Source organism: Podarcis erhardii, assembly GCF_964252035.2.
Source record: "Podarcis erhardii genome assembly, chromosome: 10".
Taxonomy (NCBI): Eukaryota; Metazoa; Chordata; class Lepidosauria; order Squamata; family Lacertidae; genus Podarcis; species Podarcis erhardii.
Genome location: NC_138500.1, coordinates 44,855,392 through 44,876,036, shown reverse-complemented (window position 1 = coordinate 44,876,036; position 20,645 = coordinate 44,855,392). Strand labels below are relative to the sequence as shown.

The following is a 20,645-nucleotide window of genomic DNA, read 5'->3' as shown; positions in this document are numbered from 1 at the left end:
TGGTCATTATGCGTGATCTCCAACAAGCCTTGGAGAACAATTTGCCTGCTCCCTTGACTTTTGCACTGAGCAGCAGGGTTGTGCATGTAGTCCTGATGCTCTGATGTTCCTCTTCCAAGGTTTAGACTATGCCTATAGCTTGTGTTCTTGACCTGCCAACATCCAGCCCTTGAGCCTCGAAAAGACTGCAGCAATGAGTGAAAGAGTGGGCAAGCCTTTTTTCCACTGAGAACTGAATGATATTGGAGGTAATCTGCCAGCAGTGGACAGGGCCAGAAATGGCAGAGGGTGGGACCAGATATTTCCGCCACTCTTTTCTCTAATTGTAAGAGCAGCAAGGGAAGCAATTTCAATCAGGATTGTGGGACAGGGTGGGAAGAAGAAGAGGAGTTTGGATTTGATATCCCGCTTTATCACTACCCTAAGGAGTCTCAAAGCGGCTAACATTCTCCTTTCCCTTCCTCCCCCACAACAAACACTCTGTGAGGTGAGTGAGGCTGAGAGACTTCAAAGAAGTGTGACTAGCCCAAGGTCACCCAGCAGCTGCATGTGGAGGAGCAGAGATGCGAACCTGGTTCACCAGATTATGAGTCTACCACTCTTAGCCACTACACCACACTGGCTTCCTATCCCCCTTGTGCTGCTCAGCTGCCTGGGAAAGGTTGAGAGTGGTGAAAAGGCACCAATGGAAGCAAAGGCTCAGAAAAAGCTCAATATGGAGGCCAATTGACCGAAATATTGGGACATTTTGGAACAAGAAGGAGACAGATTAAAGCTGCAGAGTTTTGAAAAACTAAAAAACAAAGTGCGAGATTGGCTTCATTATTACCAAATAATGGAGGCTTATAATTTGGATAAGAAAATTGGCTTTCAGGTGGAAAAATCAAAATTGGAAATAGAACTGTTAGACCCTAAAATTAAGAATTTGTCAAGAATGTATAACTTGCTGTTGAAATGGAATACTCAGGATGAAACGGTGAAATCTGCTATGATTAAATGGGCACAAGATGTTGGACATAACATTATGATGGCTGACTGGGAACAATTATGGACCACAGGTATGAAGTTTACGGCATGTAATGCCTTAAGAGAGAATATAATGAAAATGATCTACAGGTGGTACATGACGCCAGTCAAGCTTGCAAAAATTTATCATTTGCCCGATAATAAATGTTGGAAGTGTAAAGAGATTGAAGGTACATTCTTTCACCTTTGGTGGACATGCCCAAGGATTAAGACTTTCTGGGAGATGATTTATAATGAAATAAAAAAGGTATTTAAATATACCTTTCAGAAGAAACCAGAGGCCTTTCTCCTGGGCATGGTCGGCCAATTGGTGTCAAAGAAGGATAGAATTTTCTTTATGTATGCCACAACAGCAGCAAGAATACTTATTGCAAAGTACTGGAAGACACAAGATTTACCCACCCGGGAAGAATGGCAGATGAAGGTGATGGACTATATGGAACTGGTGGAAATGACTGGCAGAATCTGAGACCAAGGAGAAGAGTTGGTGGAAGAAGATTGGAAGAAATTTAAAGTTTATCTACAGAAACATTGTAAAATTAAGGAATGTTAGAAGGATGTTGGAATGAAGTAATGTGGTTTTAGCAGAAATGATATAAAGGATTAAGTAAAAATGGATTGTTAATTGGTGAAAGAACAGAACGTAAAATCATAGTATATTAAGATAAATCATTAGGATAGAAATAAAGATGGAAAGGATTTGCTGAAATATCTAATTGAATTAGAATACAAAAAAGGGATGTGTGAGGAGGTCAAGGAAAAAAGCAAAGGAAAGAAAGTTATGTAAAGGATTGATTTGGTTTTTTTTTTAATTATCTGCATCTTTTTTCTGTTTTCCCCCCCTTGTTTTTGTATTGCTCTGTATTTTTTTCTGTTTAAATATGTTCTTTGTTTTTTCTTTTTGTAAACTTTAAAATCTCAATAAAAATCTATTGAGAAAAGGAAAGAGAGTGGTGAAAAGGAGGCTGGACTGCATAAAAAGCATTAATATTTATCTGGAGCCCCAGCTCATCTTTCAGCTGCTCAGCTGATCAGTGGGAGAGTGTGTAATGGGCCATGTAAGATTAGGCAGAGATCCAGGAACAGCCTGGTGGGGGCAGATTGCACGTTTCCTAAAGCTTGTTGGAAATTGTGCATAATGACTGGGAAACGTGCACCCCTCTGCATGGACACATTATGTGTATATCCCCCATGAATCCTGGTGAATGTGCATAATGATTGGTTGTTATGGCCACTAACCACTCAACTTACAATACCCCTAACACACACATTTATTTATTGACTGACTCTGATTGGACTATGTAATATGTACATCCCAGTTCTCTTAACAGTTAGCTTGTCCTTAGGATGTTTTACACTAATTGTCCGACAAGGTTACCCCATGACTGTAATCAGCCACCTTCCCTTTTCCCTTATTGTAATAATTGCTGTTCCTTTTTGCTGCCTAAATTTTTAACTATATCTCTGTTTTTTTATGTAAAAAGGAACCTGTATTCTATTTCCTTTCTTTTTCACAGAGAAATGTGTTTCTCTAGAAATAAAGGTCCAAATTCTTGAAATACAGAAGACATTAGGATTTCTCATTAATACCTGCCACATTTTTAATTATGGCAATCCATATATGCTCCTAAGAGTATTGAGGTTATGGCTGGGCAAGTTAGAATGATAATAATAAAGATACAGCGACATAACTCATAGGAATCCACTTGTGTATTTGGAGAATGTGGCTTGAAGCTTACAGCTGGCAATGCACTGCTAGTTGAAATATTGTGACCAAGAAGAACTTGTTCACAAATCGAATGTAGAAAAAGGACTTACTGATTTAAGACTCTTATTTCATTTCTGTAATTGTTATTAAATAATCAATGTATTCTGTTTTTCAAACACCTTCCTTATTACAGGACTGCAGTGTGTGCATATCTGACTGTACCAGTAATGGAAAAAGCAATATTGCATCCGTTGCAAGAAAAGGGAGAGAGAGAGAGAAGTCTTTCTCTCTTTGGAGCTTGGTGGCCCTTTGGAAATGTACCTTTCCAAAGAGTTGCTGCAGCTTAGGTGTTTTGGGGAATCAGGTAGAATAGAGCTCACATGAGAACCAAATTTTGATTGGTTCAGAATGAGGCTAATTGTTAAACTGGTTTTGAGGAAACACCTTGGATTTTTTCCCTTGCTACTCTGATGCGTGTCAGGAGTAGGGCTTGGCCTAAGTCTGGGTCTCTTGAGCTGGTATTTTGTAATCTGACATGTAAAAGTGATCTTAAATACTTAATTATAAAAGGGTTTTTTGCATTATAAACATGTGGGATCATCTCTCTTTTTGAACCCATAACAATTTCATATGAGTTCAGCAGCACCAAACGTGAGTACACAAAGTGAAACTGTGGCCTCTAAATGTAAACCACACAGCCATTAAGCAGACTGTGATGGAACACAATAGTGCACATGAAATGTTATCTTCTGACTTAATCAGTTAGATATTGTGTTCCCTTAATTATCTGACTATTTATATCAATCCATTCACTAATTAACTCTTGTTGTTTGTCCATTTATATTGGTTAGGACTTGAACCTTCCACTTACCTGGTTGGGGACACCAAATAGTTGTACAGTGGTACCTTGGTTTGCAGCCGTTTTGGATTACAACCACGTGAAACCCGGAAGTGTGTGTCCCTTTTTTTGGATTACAACCAGTTTTTTGGGGAGGCCCCACTGGCAAAAGCGCGCCTTGGGTTACAACCTGTTTTGGTTTACAACCGGACCTCTGGAACAGATTATGGTTATAAACCAAAGTATCACTGTATTTTTCTTTTAAATTGCATCCTGGGATTAATCTCGAAGACTCAAGGCATGGCTGCAGATTGTTCACTGCCTCTTTCAAAGTTCAGTCTAATAGTCTGCAGCCTGGGTGTGCCTCCTGAGACGCAGTGTTTTCCTAGATTATAAGGAAGTGTTAAGAAAGTAACTAATGAAGCTGTTAGAGACCCTGCCAAACAGTGAAGAATGTGAAAGTAAGCGGGGGAATAGCTTCAGTCTTTCCCCATCAGTTTAGGAATGGAAAAGTCTGTTAAGGTGGGCATGATATGTTGTTCTTCAAAGGAAAGCAGCATACTGTATTGTGTTGGGAGCTGGAGTGATTTTTTTGGATAGGTGAAGTCCTTTGTATTAGCCACTTGCATAAAAAGTAATGCATGCAACCATAACATTTGAAAATTCTGCAAATAGGAATCTGACTGCTTTTTAAATCGTAGTTTATTGTATTCCTTGCCATCATGGAATCACAAAATATTCTTGATTCTTCTTCCTTGATGAAGTTTTCTGTGGCATAGGTTTTTGAGATTCTGTCTAAATGAATCTATGTTTGACATTTGTCAGCCTTTTCCTCCAGGAAAGGAGCCAGGCTCATCTGCAAACTTGCAATGTATATGCAATGTTAGCTCTGTCTTCACACTTCCATTTGTAGAAGATTTCCACCTTCCCCATTCATTGTAGGCAATGAAGAAACTTACAGCAAAGCTGTTCTGTGGATTGAACCTTAAAAACCTTTGCAGCATCAGCAGCCATTGGCTTGGTTCTCTTCCCCCTTTCACACTTTTTGGAAGGTTATAACAGTGTTGTCCATGTTCCTAGACTAGGACTGCATAACCATTGACTTGCCTCCCATCTCACAGGAAACTGCTTCTAATATATTATTTTTAAAGTACACATTGGTATTCAATGAAGCTTTACTCAGAGCAGATACATTAGACACATACTAATTTCAGTAGGTCTGTTCTGAATAAAATTTAGTTGAATACCATCTGGGTTGTTCTGTGTCCTATACCCCTGTTACCCACAGAGGTATAATTACAGCAGAAAGATAAGTAGTAAATAAATAAATGGTCATGGTAAGTAAGGTAAAATGCTGAGTGGTCTAGAGAAGGAAACCGAAACAAGCATCCATGCTTTGGGTGGACCTAAGAGCAACAATTCTCATGTGTAAAAGCCTTTAAAAATGTTCAAGAGTTAGTGTGGGCAAGCAAAAGCTACTGGCTGGGATGCACAATTGCATGAAAATTGGGTGACTCGTCCTATATGGATGTATTCTCCAAGGTTTTAGCCCAACAGTGAACGTGTCTTTTCTACATTTCTGCTTGTAATGCAGGGACTCATTTCTCCTGGGCCATGTTTACATGTATAGTTAAGGATACAGCTGAAACAACAAAAGCATTATGTCCACAAGAATGCAGGAAGAAGAATGATCATAGCTAGTCAGAAGGAAGCGATCATAATGCCTTTCTAAAAATCTATTATACAACTGCACTTGGAATATATACAGTTCTTCCCCTCAAAAAATATACTGTAGAGTTGGAAAAGGTGCTGATAAGGATAACCAAAATGATTGGGGTGTTGGTGCAATTCCCCATAATAAGGAATGGGTACAAACTTTTAAGGCTTATTTGGTTTAGACAAAGGCAAATAAGAGGGACATTTGTTGGCACATGTCTATCTCAAGAGACAATGGAGTGTGCCTCTGGGGGTGAAGTCAAACCATTGGAGAATCATAGTGCGTGCTGTTGCTGCAGAGACCAGTAACTCATAATTGCTGCCTCTCATGTTGTTTTCGCTGCGTTAGCCACATCAAAGTGACCTCTCTGGGGCTAAGGAGTAAACCCTACACCGGGGTCAGCAACCTTTTTCAGCCGTGGGCGGGTCCCTCGGCCCTCAGACCATGTGGTGGGCCGGACTATATTTTGAAAAAAAATAATTGAACGAATTCCTTTGCCCCACAAATAAACCAGAGATGCATTTTAAATAAAAGGACACATTCTACTCATGTAGAAACACGCTGATTCCTAGACAGTCCATGGGCCAGATTGAGAAGGCGATTGGGCCGCATCTAGCCCACCGGCCTTAGGTTGCCTACCCCTGCCCTATGCTAATCTTGTCATCTCAACAGCCCAGGACTTCCATGCACACTGCCAAGGCTCGTGACCCAGGGCGGTCACTTCAGTGCTGCTAATGCAGCGGTTTGACTTCACCCCCAGAGGTGCTCTCCATTGTCTCTCAAGAAGACAGATGGATGCCAGCAGTAATGAAGGAATTGTGCCTCTGAATATCCGTTGCTGGAGAAATCAAGTGCAATCATGTCCTAATTGTGGGCTTCCTGAAGGCATTTGATTGGTCCGTATGGAAAATGGGGGTGCTAGAGTAATTGGGCTTTTGGCCCAATATTATAATCTCATTGATTATAATAGAAAATACATTGCATGAAAATGAATTAAAATTGAATATAAATCTGTTAAGCATATCATGAAGAACTCCCCCTCCCCATATAAAGAAATATATCTCAGGTATTGAAGGTTCTCCTATGGGAAGTGTAGTTTGAATGATAAAATGTGCTGCAGGTGATTTTCACAGTCATAAACATCTAAGTATTTCCTATATGGTAAGTTGCCTGATTAATAGCCCTCAAGTTAAACAGGAAGCATACAACATTTTTCAATTTTGGCTGAAACCATTCACAATTGCTTATGTGGGTATGTGCTCTGTTGATTACGGTCCATACGTTTTAAAGCCTTGCTCATAATACTTGTCAGTGTATGCATATACTGGAACTTGGATTGTGCAGCTTTCCCCCCTTTTGAGCCGTGGAAAGCTTCTGTTTTGCCAGTTTGGATGTGTGTGTAACCTGCCACTTCTTATCTGCATCTCTGTTGGCTGCTGGTTAGTCAGCTAATCACTTTGATCTCTAGCTGAGGCCTTGATCTTTTTCAGAAGGGAGTCCTGAGATATGAATAGTACTCTAATTGATTCAGTACTTCCATTTCCCCTTCTTATTTATAATCTTTAGAGCTTTAATTTGCCTTTGTAAAGTTTCTTTTTAAAATTCTCCTTACACTTTGACATGCAAGCCACTGGGCCGGGGGGGGGGGGGCAAGAAATGGGCTGGAATCCTTTCTCTCGGGGTGAAGTGATTTTTCTCCCAGTCATCTGAGATTTCCTTAGGCAAGCAGAAGCTTCTGGGGATGGGCACAAGGCACATTTGCTCCCATCATAAAGTTCTTTATCCAATTGTGTAGTTTTAAAGAATTTTGATCACTTCCAATTGCAGGGTTTAAAGGAACCCCCCCGCCACCCCAGTCATGCAATCTGCTTACTTTGTGGTGTTCCCTGCCGCACCTTTGATTGAATGGATTTTTTTGGGTAGTAGCTTATGTGAAAAGTGTGGGTTTCTTTTGTTCTTGTTGTTTCCCTATTTCATGGTTAATGGATTTTGCTTTTTCAGGCCAGATTGTGTGTCTTTTCCCTCAGACTTGCTTCTAGCCTCAAGAAACCAGCCCCCTCTAGGTCCATTAATATTCTTGCTGTTCTCACTGAGGTAACCCTGTTTTGTTTTCACAATCAGAGCGGAGAATTTCTCATGCACGTATTTCCCCCAAGGGCTGATTCTCTTATTATTGTGGGCCTGATCGTGCTGTAGTGCTGAGCCTTTTCAGTATTAACATTTGAAGGTGTATGTCGTGCCTTGTGGCAAGTATTTGGTATTTTGCAGTATTAGACCTTCTACCTAAGTAATCATGACCTACTACTGGGGCAGTTTTATTGTGTGTGTGAGAGAGAGAATGAGAGAGATTAGAGTGGTGTGTATGTGTATAAAGGGAAACTTAAGCAGCATTTTGTTCTGCTTATTTCTGTCATTTAAAACTATTAGTGACCTAAGTGTGTTGTGTTCTGTTTGGCTTTTTTTGGTCCAGTACAACTGTTGTAGTTCGGGGTAAAGATTGAAGCAGTTTTTAAAAATAAAAATAAAACTGTATATGTGACTGGTAATGTATACTTAAGACAATACAAACAAAATCTCACAAATTTTCAACAGAGCTCAGGCAGTATGTCTGTCACTTTTTGCCCTGGTGCCATGTGTTCATCATATATATAAATTACATGTGAACAATATAGATTATGTCTGAATAGGATGAGAGTGTTGGAGATACGTGCAAATGTGTATGTGAATCCGGTCTTGGGTGCTTGATTTTCGTTGTTGTGTATACTGTGTATATACGGACAATGACAATAAATTTATCTAATCTATACATGAATTGAAATATGTAACAAATTCAAAAATGTCATAGTCATTGTTAAAATAAAGTAGGCTAAAAGGCAATGGAAGTTCACAGACAACAGAAATAAATTTAGTGAATTAGCTTAATTTTTTTGCCTACACTCACAGCTGCTCTCCAAAATATTTCAGATGGGGTCTCTCCGATCCCTACCTAGATATCCTGGGGTATGACTTGGGACCTTCTCAAGTGTACTTGCGGGAAAACATGGTCTCTGACACAGCAATTGACAGTGTCTAGACTCTGTCTTGGTAGAGCTGGGTGTACTCCCTCTCTTGATAAACTGAAGAATGACATCAACTCTCAGGCATGTGGTAAAGCCCCTGAACAGGATGGAATCTCAACAAAAGTGCTAAAAGCCAGCTTCAATTCCTCCTTCACAACGCACCTCCATGGCCTCCTCTTGTAGTGTTGGGAACAAGGATCCATACCACAAGACACGCATGACTCCAGCATTGTCTCCTTCTACCAGAACAAAGGTAATTGCCATGACTGCAACAACTACTGTGGAATCTCCCTGCTGAGTTCTGTGGGGAAAGCCTTCACCCATGTAGTTCTCAACAGATTACAGTCGCTTGCTGACAGGGTCTATCCTGAGTCACAGTGCAGCTTTAGAGCACAGTGGTCAAGAGTTGAAATGATTTTCTCAGTCCTTCAGCTGCAGGAGAAATGCCAAGAGCAGAGAGACTCCTTGTACATTGCCTTCATAGATCTGATGAAGACCTTTGAACTGGTCAGCCAAAAAGAACTCTTCATACTGTTCAACAAGATAGAATGACTACCTAAACTTCACAAGATAATCATGTACTTCCACAAGAACATGGTGGCACCGTCCAATATGATGGCTCATCCTCGGACGCGTTCCGTATAAAGAGCAGTGTGAAACAGGGCTGTGTTCTTGCCCCAACTCTCTTTGGCATATTCTTCTCCCTGTTATTCTCCTATGCTTTCAGCTTTCATCCAAGGAGCGATGGGGCATGTCCACATGCCAAGACAAAAGTTTGATGGGTCCTTATTGAAGAGAGGTTGTTTGCAGATGACGCAGCCTTGACATCACACTCTGAGGAATCTTTACAGAGACAGAGACTCATCTACCATTTTGCCCAAGCCTGCAGGGAATTCAGCCTTACCATCAGCCTGACGAAGTCCAAAATCCTGGGTCAGGATGTCACCAGCACTCCACACATCAGCATTGTAGACTATATGCTTGAGGTGGTAGACAATTTTGTCTACCTGGATTCCACCATAACCAGCAGCCTCTCCATTGACACTGAGCTGGACAAGTGCCTGGAGACAGACAGTCAGGTTGTGTATCCACAGCAGTGACCACAGGAGGAAGGAACACTGGGAGGAGAGCAGAGAGAATAAACGCCATGGTGCACTTCCAACAGCACAACTGAATGCCTTCATCTGCCCTAGCTGCAACAAAACATGTCTCTTCCGCAGCAGTCTCTACAACCACAACAGGTGCTGTAATTCTCTAATGGTTTGACATCACCCCCAAAGATGCCCTCCTCCGTTGTCTCTTGAGACAGATGGATGCTAACAACCATATTCTTATATGCTCAGCCTATCAATTCCCAGGTTACTCTTGTAAACCAAGCATTGCATCTTAAATGAGGTTGTCAGATCAGTAAGAGTTTGTATGTTAGAGTGGTGAGCAATACAATACTGCTCTCTTTAAAAATGAAAAGCTAATTCAAGGTTAGTGTGCAGATGAGTCTCTAACTTGTAAATAAATGTGTGTGTGTGAGAGAGAGAGAGAGAGAGAGAGAGAGAGAGAGAGAGAGAGAGATATGTTGGGTTGGAAGACTGGTTTATAAAACCATCAATACAGACAACTGAATGTGCCAACAGGAAGGATTAAGAAATGCTGCATTTTCAACATCACATCCATTATTTATCAGAAGAGAAATTGTAGGGACAATTAAATGAATTATGCTTATCTCAAGGAAATTACAAAGAAAATACACAGAAGGCCAGCTTGATGGCAGTCTCGCAAACAATGCACTTAAGGCTAGCTTACTTAAAGTTTAAAGCATTTAACTAGCAAGAGAGTTTAGCAGTACCCATCTAGAACTTTTAACCATTCTGTGGCCTGCTATATTGTCATCAAAACAAGTTCACAGCAAGGTCATTGAAGAGAAACATGAGGCTTGAACCTTTTAAATTCAGTCCAGATCCTCTCTGGTACAATCAGTGTAGCTTGATTGATTCTGGGGAGAGCATACAGCATCCCCCCCCCTGCACACTTTCATCTAGAAGATTATGCTTTCCTTCATGCTGCTCTCAAGAGCTGGATATGATGTAGCAGAACTAGAGACAAGGCATTCTCAAGGAATCTAAAAACCTCTGATTGGTTTAAATGTACATGGACTCCAAGGTTCTAGAGGGGTTTGAGACCATAGGCTCCTTTCAGCATCATATACCCACAGGAAGGAGTTTCCATGGCCTCTGTGTGTTTGATCCATAGCAATTGACTGTGAATAACATTTGTAGTAAGAGAGGATCCTGAAAAAATCCAAACACAAATAGTCAAAGAACCATGCTGGTATGTTCATCTTATGTGTATACCTCAGAAGGCTTTGATCAAAATCACTGTCAATGAAATGTTTCATAGTTCCTTTTTCAGTAACCCGTTTCTTTCAAGGTTTTGTTGTGTGGTTCCCACACCACTACAGCAATGGGATGGCTGTTTCATGTGGGATTCTTGTTGCTTATTGGAAATACCTTTTTTTTGTTTTTTGATAGCCAATAATGATGCAGTGCTCCGTTCTGTCACCATCTGCTGCTGTTCATGAGAAGACAGCATATAGCTCTGTATGACACCATGGCAGTAGATCAGTTCTACCGTAATTTAAAACCAACCAGAGTGTGGGAAGCTGGAACAGGGAAAATAATCCAACAGTATAATGCACATTTAAACTGGCAATTGTCAAAGGGCTGCATGTATCTTTCTGCATAAACATTTATTTGGTTGTTGACCACCTGCAAAATGGCAACTTCATACAGTGTAAATATAAACTATTTCATTGAATTTTCATCCCCCTAGACTAGAAAACTATCTTTCATTTCCATTCTTAAAAACATAATGTAGCATACACTATAAAAATATACAAAATTCCACATAGACTATAGTAGCCTGCAGGAGGGAAAAAAACAGGATATAACGAGTTGCATAAAATCATAAAAGCATTAGACTCAAACATATCACTAAAGGTTTCTCTCTGAAATAAACTGCCTTTCACCGTCTCTCCTTAAAGATTAAAAAAAAAGAGCTGGATTTCATGGGCTTCTTGAGTAGACAGTTTTAAAGAACTGGGGTAACTAGCAGGAGATTGTGGTGCTTGCCTCACATATCTTCTCCAATGGGAGAAAACTCTTAACTTATTTTGCTGATTTTAGGACACCGGGGGGTGAGGGCCATAAAGGTTGTTGACTTTATATTTATTTTGAAAATGTATAAAACGTTTCACAGCTTCAGGCCATTGAAGAGGTGTGCAAGATAAAAAAAAAATAGATAAAGTAACGAAGTATAGTAATCAATTAAATTTTACTCAGAGTATGCCCATTGAGACGAATGAACATGACTAAGCTAGATTCTTTTCACTGGTTCTACTCTGCGCAAAAGCTGAATTAGTTCCTCCCCTCCAAGTTTTAAGAAACAATAAAACCAGAGGGTTTTTTTTCAGTTGAACTCTCCGGGGTTCCCCAGCACCTCTTCGGTGGGTGCCATTGCCATTTTAAAAGAATAGGGGAGGTGTTCATGGTGAGTTCTGGTTCCTCTTTTCTTTTTTTTTTTAAATAGAAAAATAGCCTTGAATAAAACCACCTGTAAAACAATACACACTAAAACCATGTCTCCAAAGTACAATTTCAGTTCCACAAATGATTGGGTCACACCTCAGGGAAAGCCTTCTTAAACAACAGTGCTTTCAGTAGGTGCCTAAACGCCATCATGTTAGATGCATATCATAATTTCAGCTAGTAATTTGATTCCAGAAGTCTTGAGCCGCAACACTTAAAGGTCTGGTTTCCAGTCCAAGTTAAGCCATCTTCCGGGGCATTTGGTTCTCTGCAATGCCTCGTTGGAGGAGCTCTGTTGCCAGGCAAGGATATATGGGCAAGACACTTGGCAGAGGACAAGTATGTCTTGCTTGGACGACTGCATGAGGCTACCTTTGAAGGTGACCCAGAAACTGCAACTAATCCAGAATGCGGCAGCTAGATTGGTGACTGGGAGTGGCCACCGAGACCACATAACACTGGTCCTGAAAGACCTATATTGGCTCACAGTATGTTTCTGGGCACAATTCAAAGTGTTGGTGCTGACCTTTAAAGCCTTAAACGGCCTCTGTCCAGTATACCTGAAGGAGCATCTCCACCCTCATCGTTCAACCTGGACACTGAGGTCCAGCGCTGAGGGCCTTCTGATGGTTCCTTCACTGCGAGAAGTGAAGTTACAGGGAACCAGGCAGAGGGCCTTCTCGGTAGTGGCACCCACCCTGTGGAACACCTTTCCATCAGATGTCAAGGAAATAAACAACTATCTGACTTTTAGAAGACATCTGAAGGCAGCCCTGTTTAGGGAAGCTTTTAATAATTGATGAATTATTGTATTTTAATATTTTGCTGGAAGCCGCCCAGAGTGGCTGGAGAAACCCAGCCAGATGGGCGGGCTATAAATTAGTAGTATTAGTATTAGTATTAGTATTATTTTGAAGTTGAACTTACTTTAACAGCCAAAATGAAAAGAAAAGCCACAAAACACTGTACCTTTAAAACAGTTTGAAACTGAATGATAAGTTATCAGTGTTATACATATTCAGAATCACAGCCTCTTTTTAAACAGACTAGCATCTCCTCCCTACCCTGCCCACATTGTGATCCCTGCTGCCTAGTGATACAATTTGTGAAACCATTGTATGCATCCTATGATTATACATTCATTTGTTCTTTTCAAAAAATGAAGTTTGAAGTAAGTTAGAGAAGCACATTACTGAACTTTAAATGATAATGTGTCCTTTTGTGATGAATGATTTTCTCTGCTTTCCTCATATTTAGTAGTTAAACTAAATGTTGATGGAAATTGCAAAAATGGAAGATTATGACAAAAATATATACATGTAATTCACAATAATTCCAATTTAAAAACTAATTAAAACTTGTTAATGAGGTAGTTTATTATCTGTACTCGTACTGCAAAATCCCCTCGTTAGTGCAGCATTGACAAGATTTATTTGAGAGCAACCATATTGCTTTATCATATCTATATAATCTTCATTTGAAAGGTTTTACCAGTTTGCTCACCCATTTTTTCTTTGATGTTGCAATACAAGGGGCATATCCAGGAATAATGGATTTCCCCTTGATAAGGCTTTGTTTTGTTATCTTTCAGATGGCTGTTTTCATCTTTGAAAATCTTAATCTTTCAATACCATCCCTCTGGGTATGACCACTTTGCAAGGTTCTCTTGAATATATAGTTTAAAAATGGGAAAATATGAGAATTCCTGAAATGGATGTCATTTGTATGGTTGTTTCTTTTAACTTTGTTTTTATCTGACTTCAGAAGGATTCAACCAAAGTAACCATGGCCATTTTTCTGAAAACATTGCAAGTGTCTCTTAGCAAACAGCTGATTTATCATTGACATTTTGTATCCCTATAATATACTAAATACATTTTTGTTACAAAGCATCATAGAATTGTAGATTTAGAAGGCACCTCGAGGATCATCTAACCCCTTGCAATGTAATTCAGGAATTACAGCCCAAGGATCCCTGACAGACGGTCATCAAATCTCTGCTTAAATACCTGCAGTGAAAGAGAGTCTATTGCCTTCCAAGCTAGTTCATTCCACTGTCAAACAGTTAGTACGGCCAGAAAGTTCTTCCTCATGTTTAGTCAGAATCTCCTTTCTTGTAATTTGAATCCACTGGTTTGGGTCCCATACTCTGGAGCACCAGATAACTAGCTTGCTCCATCTTCAAATATTTGAAGATGGCTATTGTATCAGCAACCAGTCTCTTCTCCAGACTAAACATACCCAACTTCATCATTATAACCTTGGCCACCCTCCTCTGCACATTTTTCAGCTTTTCAATATTTTTCTTAAACTGTGGTGCCCAGAACTGGAGACATAGTTTCTCCACACGTTGTATGACCAGGATAGAATAGAGTGGCACTCTTACTTCAATTGATGTGAATGCCATACTTCTGTTTATGCAGCCTAGAATTTCTTTGCTGCCACATTACACTGTTGACTCTTGATAAGCTTGTGGTCTGCTAAGACCCCTAGATTCTTTTCACATATATGCACTACTGGCAATCCAGGTGTCTCCCTTCTTTGACTTGCTTATGCAAGTCCCAAACTAGGGAGCCTGGTAACCAAAAGGTAACATTTTGATGGTATTGATATGGTCACACTTGCCATGTCTTCTCTTTTGACCCAGACACTTCTCGTGCACAAATTCCCATGCAATGAATGGTGTTTGTACAAGTCTACATATTTTCCTTTTCATTTCAGTTGTCCTTACTCAGTAGAAAGTTTTGGTAAATGGTGCTCAACATGAGTTACTTTTTGATAATGTGTGAGTAACAGCTGACATCCACAAGGCACCTTTGTTAGTGGGACTGTCTGGATTATTCTGACTCCAGCAATTTAGCTCACTCATCTTGTTCTGATGTCTGCTTGCTTCAGTGACAGCTTGCATGCATTATTCTGTATTATGGCAAGTTTGTTTATACTGTTTAAAGCTGAACATATACTGTGTGAAGATTGTTTTCCTTGACTTAGATCCAACTGTGCAAAAAACATTCAAAACTATCATGGGTCTAATCTTGCAGAAATGAAACTAATATAGTATTAAGCCCTTAGTTTAAATATCAAACAGCCTTCAGGGATATAATAAATAATTGCATATTTTTGTCAGTCAAATCTGTTTCACCACGAAATAGAGTAAACATTGTTTTTCTTGAATTCTGAAATATCTGCTGACAAGTTCATGGTATTGATCTTCTCTATTTCTTTTTGAGTTATCCTGTGGTTTATTATTGAGCATTGCCTTTGTCTGGGTTTTCTGGCTACCTATCTAGCAATGTTTAATTCAACTAAATTGCAGGGTGTTTGTCGTTTATCCACTCCTGTTCCCGCTCCCCCTATTTATTCACAGTTACTTTGCTCTACATTTACACCAGCAGTTTTTTGAGGATAACTGGGCTGCCTTGTTGGTGTTTGTTTTCCATCCTTTTCACATATGAAGATTTAATGTGATAAAGTCATCACAATATGACTTTTACCTCGCATGTTTCACATGGTGAATATTTCTTGTCAATGTTCTCCCTGTAGTGACACCTAGTATTTGCCATATTTAGCAACGTGTTAGTTCTCAGGCTTTTACTCATACATGATAAATACTAGCTGTCATCTTGTAAGACCATATTCACAAGAAATATTCTCTTCATGAACAGAACATTTAAAATTCTCTTGTGATGACTTTGCTACATAAAAAGCAATGCATGAATCAGCCGTTGGATTTCCTCTCTCTCTTAAAAACAGCCTGTGAGCGTTGACAAGTTACAAAAACTTTTAAAAAGACTACAATAGTATATTTCTTTCAAACTTGTGGGATTTGTGGAATGGGCAAGTAAGAGGGGAAATTATTATTGAACAGATAGGTCACTGGGAAACTGCAGCACTGAAACTGTGAAATGGACAAAGAAGATACAAGGATACAGATAGATTGACCAGAACAGAACAAAGTCAGTGGCAATTGTCTAGGGACAAGTTTCTCCATGAAGTGGGGTGGATCTAGAGTTAAGCTCAGCAGAGCTTTGCTTCTACTGGAAGAAGGGGTGTGATCTTCATGGATTCCTTTGCTTCCTGAAAAGTTGCTTCAATGGTTGGGAGGGACTCCATAGCAGCATGAGCGCGCTCTCTCTCTCTCTCTCTCTGTGTGTGTGTGTGTGTAGGGGAAATGCTAAGTTGATAAGGAACATCTTCACATTTCCTTAAGCAGGTAGTCTCTGCTGGATCTCTGTTCCTTGTCTGTACATAAGGAGCCTTCCCATTTGCAGAGTAGTAGTAGTAATTTTATTTACGGCCATAGGCCCATACAGGTAAAAACGACACATAAATAACAACTTGTGCACGTGGGAAAAACAGCCGCTAAAACACCACTATAACAATAAAATACTATAAGATATAATGGCATACTACGCCTTAGTTAGCTTGTAGTGCTCCTTGGCGTCGCTTTTGGGTAAGGACAGCGACCAGGAACCTTGCCACTTTCAGGGTCGTATGAGTATCCTTATCCTGCAAGATTTGGGCAAGGTGGAATTTTGGTGGGGAACCCTCTAGTTTCTGTATGATTGATCCCAACAAATTTGCCCGTGGCACATTGAACAGGGGGCAAATGAACATAATGTGCTGGAGCGACTCCGGTGTCTCCTTATCACATTCGCACATGGCGGGGGCTTGGCCCTTTGAGAATCTATGTCTCAGGACGTTGGAGGGAAAAACGTTGAACCTCGCTTTGGTGAAGGCCAGTCTATGGGCAACAGTCGAAAGGGAGGAGAGGTATGATGGAACGCAGTAAGTTAAAGTGATACCAATGTTCTGAGGCGAACAAACACCTCCCCCCAGCATATAATTACGCTGTAGATCGATGTCATCCAGTCTTTGGCGGATCAGTCTTTGAGCAGTAATTTGGTCTAGTTTTAGTTTGCAGAGTAGCTAATCTGGACCTACTGCTTAGGGATTATAGTGATTTTCAGTCAAGCATGTTGGTGTCACAAATGAAATATGTGTTAAACTCATGCACTGAACTGTATCCACCACAGCACTTACGGAAAAGTGTCTTTATCCCCAAAGACACCTCTTCTTCCATTGTCTCTCGACATGGGGGGTTAATGTTTTCTAAGGAAAGTGGACATGATCATGGAATTCATGTATATACTGCATTGCTTCAAGTGTTAAAAAGTAGAAAAAGGGCTCGCCAGAGAGTAAAACTCAATTGTATTACATGAATCATTAGCTTAATTGTGTTTTCTATTTCACATTTCCTCAGAAAAAGGCAATAATTAGGTACTCTACTAAGATCCTGCACAAATGTGAAGATGAACCATGACCAGTGTTTTTGTTTTTATTGGAAAGTACAATTTCATAACTCCCAAGAAAAGCTTTGGGGAAATTATTCTGTCTCCCCATTTCCCATTGTGTCATTTCCACTTACCAAAAGCAATGTGGATTATGATCCTGTCATGACACTTGTCTGCATGTGAATGGATGCAAGTCAGATATTAGTCATGGTGTGGAACAGGGGGAAACAATGTGCTGCCCACCAGATGGTGTTGGACTGCAGTTTACATAATTCCTGACCATTAAGCCATGCTGACTAGGGTTGATGGGGGTGGGCATCCAACATCTGGGAGGTTTCCACATTGAGCACATCTGGTCTGTACAGTAAGGAGTGGGGAAACACTGACCAGCACATTTCCCCCATTGCTTGTGTGAGATGTAACTTTTGAGACTTGGTTTTTATCAAAGATTCTAAAATCTTGCTGAGAAGACCTCTTTCTGTCTTCTAAAACTTATTACTTTACAAGAATGGATGCCACACCAACTTTCTTTATAGCAGTCTAAACATAATCTTTGAATAGCAAAAACATAATATGTGAGAGAGCCATCAAGATCCCAAGCATCTGTGTTACTTCTGTAGCTGTGATGCTGATTGTGGTGTTTTAATATTTTGGCACCGAGGCCAGCTGAACTGAATGGAACTGGAGGCAGCCATATTAAATATCATTCCATTGTCTCCCAATGGATGCTGTTGACTTCTTGAAGTCAGAAGAGAACATGCAAGACAGTAGCAAGCACAGGGGGTAGTGTGGCAAGACCGCTATTCACCAACAGTTTTTCTCCAGTTTTTTCACACAGTTCTGCACATAACTAACCTCTGTTTTAGGGAAGATCTAACTATAACAATGTATTGTGTTGTAAACCATGGGTGCCACAAGTCACAGCAGGAGAGTCTGTGGGCCTTCCTTTGATTTTTACTCAGGCATGCACATTGTATGGGTTTGCCTCTATAGACTGTAGGCCTATACCCACTTACATGGGTGTAAGCCATTTAAACTCTAGGGGCCTTTGTAGAGAACTGTGCTTTGAAGAAATAGGGCTGCATGCATATGTACTATAGCAGGGATGTCCAACAGGTCAATCACGATCTACTGGTCAATCCCCAGGCGGTTTTGGTAGATCGTGGTCAATCGCTGGCTCCTCCATCAGCCCCTGCCCCCTCACCCCGCCCTCTAGATCGCTAGAATGGAAGAAGGAGCTCTTACTGCTAGGCTGACTGTTTCATTAGTGATCTCTTGGTGAGATACTTTTTTCATTTATTCCTTTCCTCTTCTCTCTGCCCACCCCCATGGGATTCAGGTCAAAGCTCAACAACTTTTACCTGAACTCCTGAAAAAACAGCTTTCCTTCCTAAAAAAGCTCAACAACTTTGACCTGAAACCCCCCCCCCCAAAGGGTAGATCACTGCCAGTTTTTAATTGTGTGAGTAGATTGCAGTCTCTTGGAAGTTGGCCATCCCTGTACTATAGCAAACACTCAAGTGGTACAACTTCATAATTTTGAATTTGCTTTGTGGTGCACTCTTTTTAAGACTGATCCCTGTTGGTGTAGATTTTTAGGGAGCAGAGTGTGCAACAGACCAGAATGGTCTATTGTTGCATTTGGCAGTCAACCACATTAATGGTTTGCATATTGGCCTTGTTTACACAATAACCATGGTTTAAAGGTAAGCATGTAGCATGCTGGGAGCAAAATCACCATTGCCACTATTAAGAGCTAATCCATGGTTTGGCTCAGTGTTAAATCTGATCATGGGCTTAAGGTTTGACTCCCTCAAACAAACCATGAGTACTAAACCAAGAACAAACCTTGGTTATGGCTCATGGTTTGTTTGGAGAGAGAGAGAGAGAGAGAAACTGAGAAACCATGAACCTGGGTTCAGACACAACTCTAAGCCAAACCATAGGTTAGATCCCAGTAGCACAGCATAAGTGGGGAAGGCACAAAGTGGACATAGCTTTGACCCTGAGTACCAGCATTCCACATGTTCTTCTTTAAACCATGATGGTAATGCTTACCTGAGGCTTCAAGTGACATGGGAACTGAGCCGCTGATTGTCATATAGCCCTGCTTTGGGGTGAATAGCAGCAGTGTTTGAGGTGCATTAGCTTATAGGCTGACAAATTCTATATGCTCTGTGAGGCACTTTGAAAAACTTTGGCTGACAGGAACAGCCTACAGAAGCAATGAAGGCTGCAACCCACACCCTGTAGATGAAGAAATGGCTGTTTCATTTTGGTGATTCATACAGGAAGACAGCTGAAATGTTTTATGCTGAACGCAGCTTCAGCATCTACATTGTGTAAGAAGTATGAACAGCTTTAATATACTTACTGCATTTTGAAAATAGAAATACTGGCCTGGAGCAGTCATGGATAGGCTTCAGGAATACTAATTGTTTGTGTACATGAATAAGCTTATAAATGGTTATTTCTGAGGGCTTATTTTGCTCATCAGTGCCAGTATAAGAAAGGGTGGATGAATTATTATATTACCTACACAGCCTGCTAATGTGTTCAGGGTTTGATGGAAAGTGCCTTTAACTTGCCATGAACTCCTTTCCTACTGAGCCACCTCTACATTTAAAGTAGGCAAAGAGCCATTACACTAATCCACTGTGCCATCATATCTCTGGAAAACACATGTAAGCAATTGCATTGAATATTCATATTTGATGCAAGATGTATTAAAATCTGTGTATTTGGCAACATATACAGCTACAGTTTTGGATTGGTGGCACTTTCAGCTTTGTTATTTTTAATTGTGCAAGTTTGTTATTTCAGTAAAGCCATCTATGCTGCTCATATTGGGATTTGGAGGGAGGGGAGGGCAGAGGGAGACAGAGAGACCTAACATATTTGGACGTTTTCACTTTGTAATCCATGTAAAATGGCAGAAAACATAATGACCAGTCATTTCATTTGTTTTGTTTTCCAATCAGATCCGATTGTATGCAAGACCTGATGCCATCAGAAGAGGATCTGGGGATTATGCTCTAAACATTACTCGGAGACTAGTTGAGTTTTATGAAGACTACTTCAAAGTGCCCTATTCCCTGCCAAAATTAGGTAAGCTTGTCGAGAGGAACTGAAAGATCAGAGTATGGAAGGCTAAAAATAATGGTTTAGATCCTAATATAAGTTAACTTAAGGAAATAAATTTTCCCCATTCCCCACTATAGTCACACCTCTGGCGGGTGAAGAGTCAGGTCTGAACAATGTGGGATGCGATATTCAAGGTTAATTGCCTAAAATTGGGTGGATCTTGGCCTGATTTTGTAGGATTCTCCCCTTTACACTCTCCCATATTTCTTAGGAGGGTACCTGATCCTCCAGAGAGTTTTTCTGGGGGCAGAGTTGGATGTAGGAGGGAAGACAGGAAA

General features: G+C 40.4%; 1 protein-coding gene across 2 annotated transcripts in view; it reads left to right on the top strand.

The window, feature by feature from the left end:
* The window catches only part of TRHDE (thyrotropin releasing hormone degrading enzyme), a 203,209-nt gene that overhangs the window by 35,991 nt on the left and 146,573 nt on the right, over nucleotides 1-20,645 (top strand). For both annotated transcript variants that reach the window (XM_081878691.1, XM_081878690.1), the window contains exon 3: nucleotides 20,205-20,331. In XM_081878691.1, coding sequence (XP_081734817.1) covers nucleotides 20,205-20,331 — 127 coding nt within the window. The remainder of the gene's footprint in view (nucleotides 1-20,204; nucleotides 20,332-20,645) is intronic.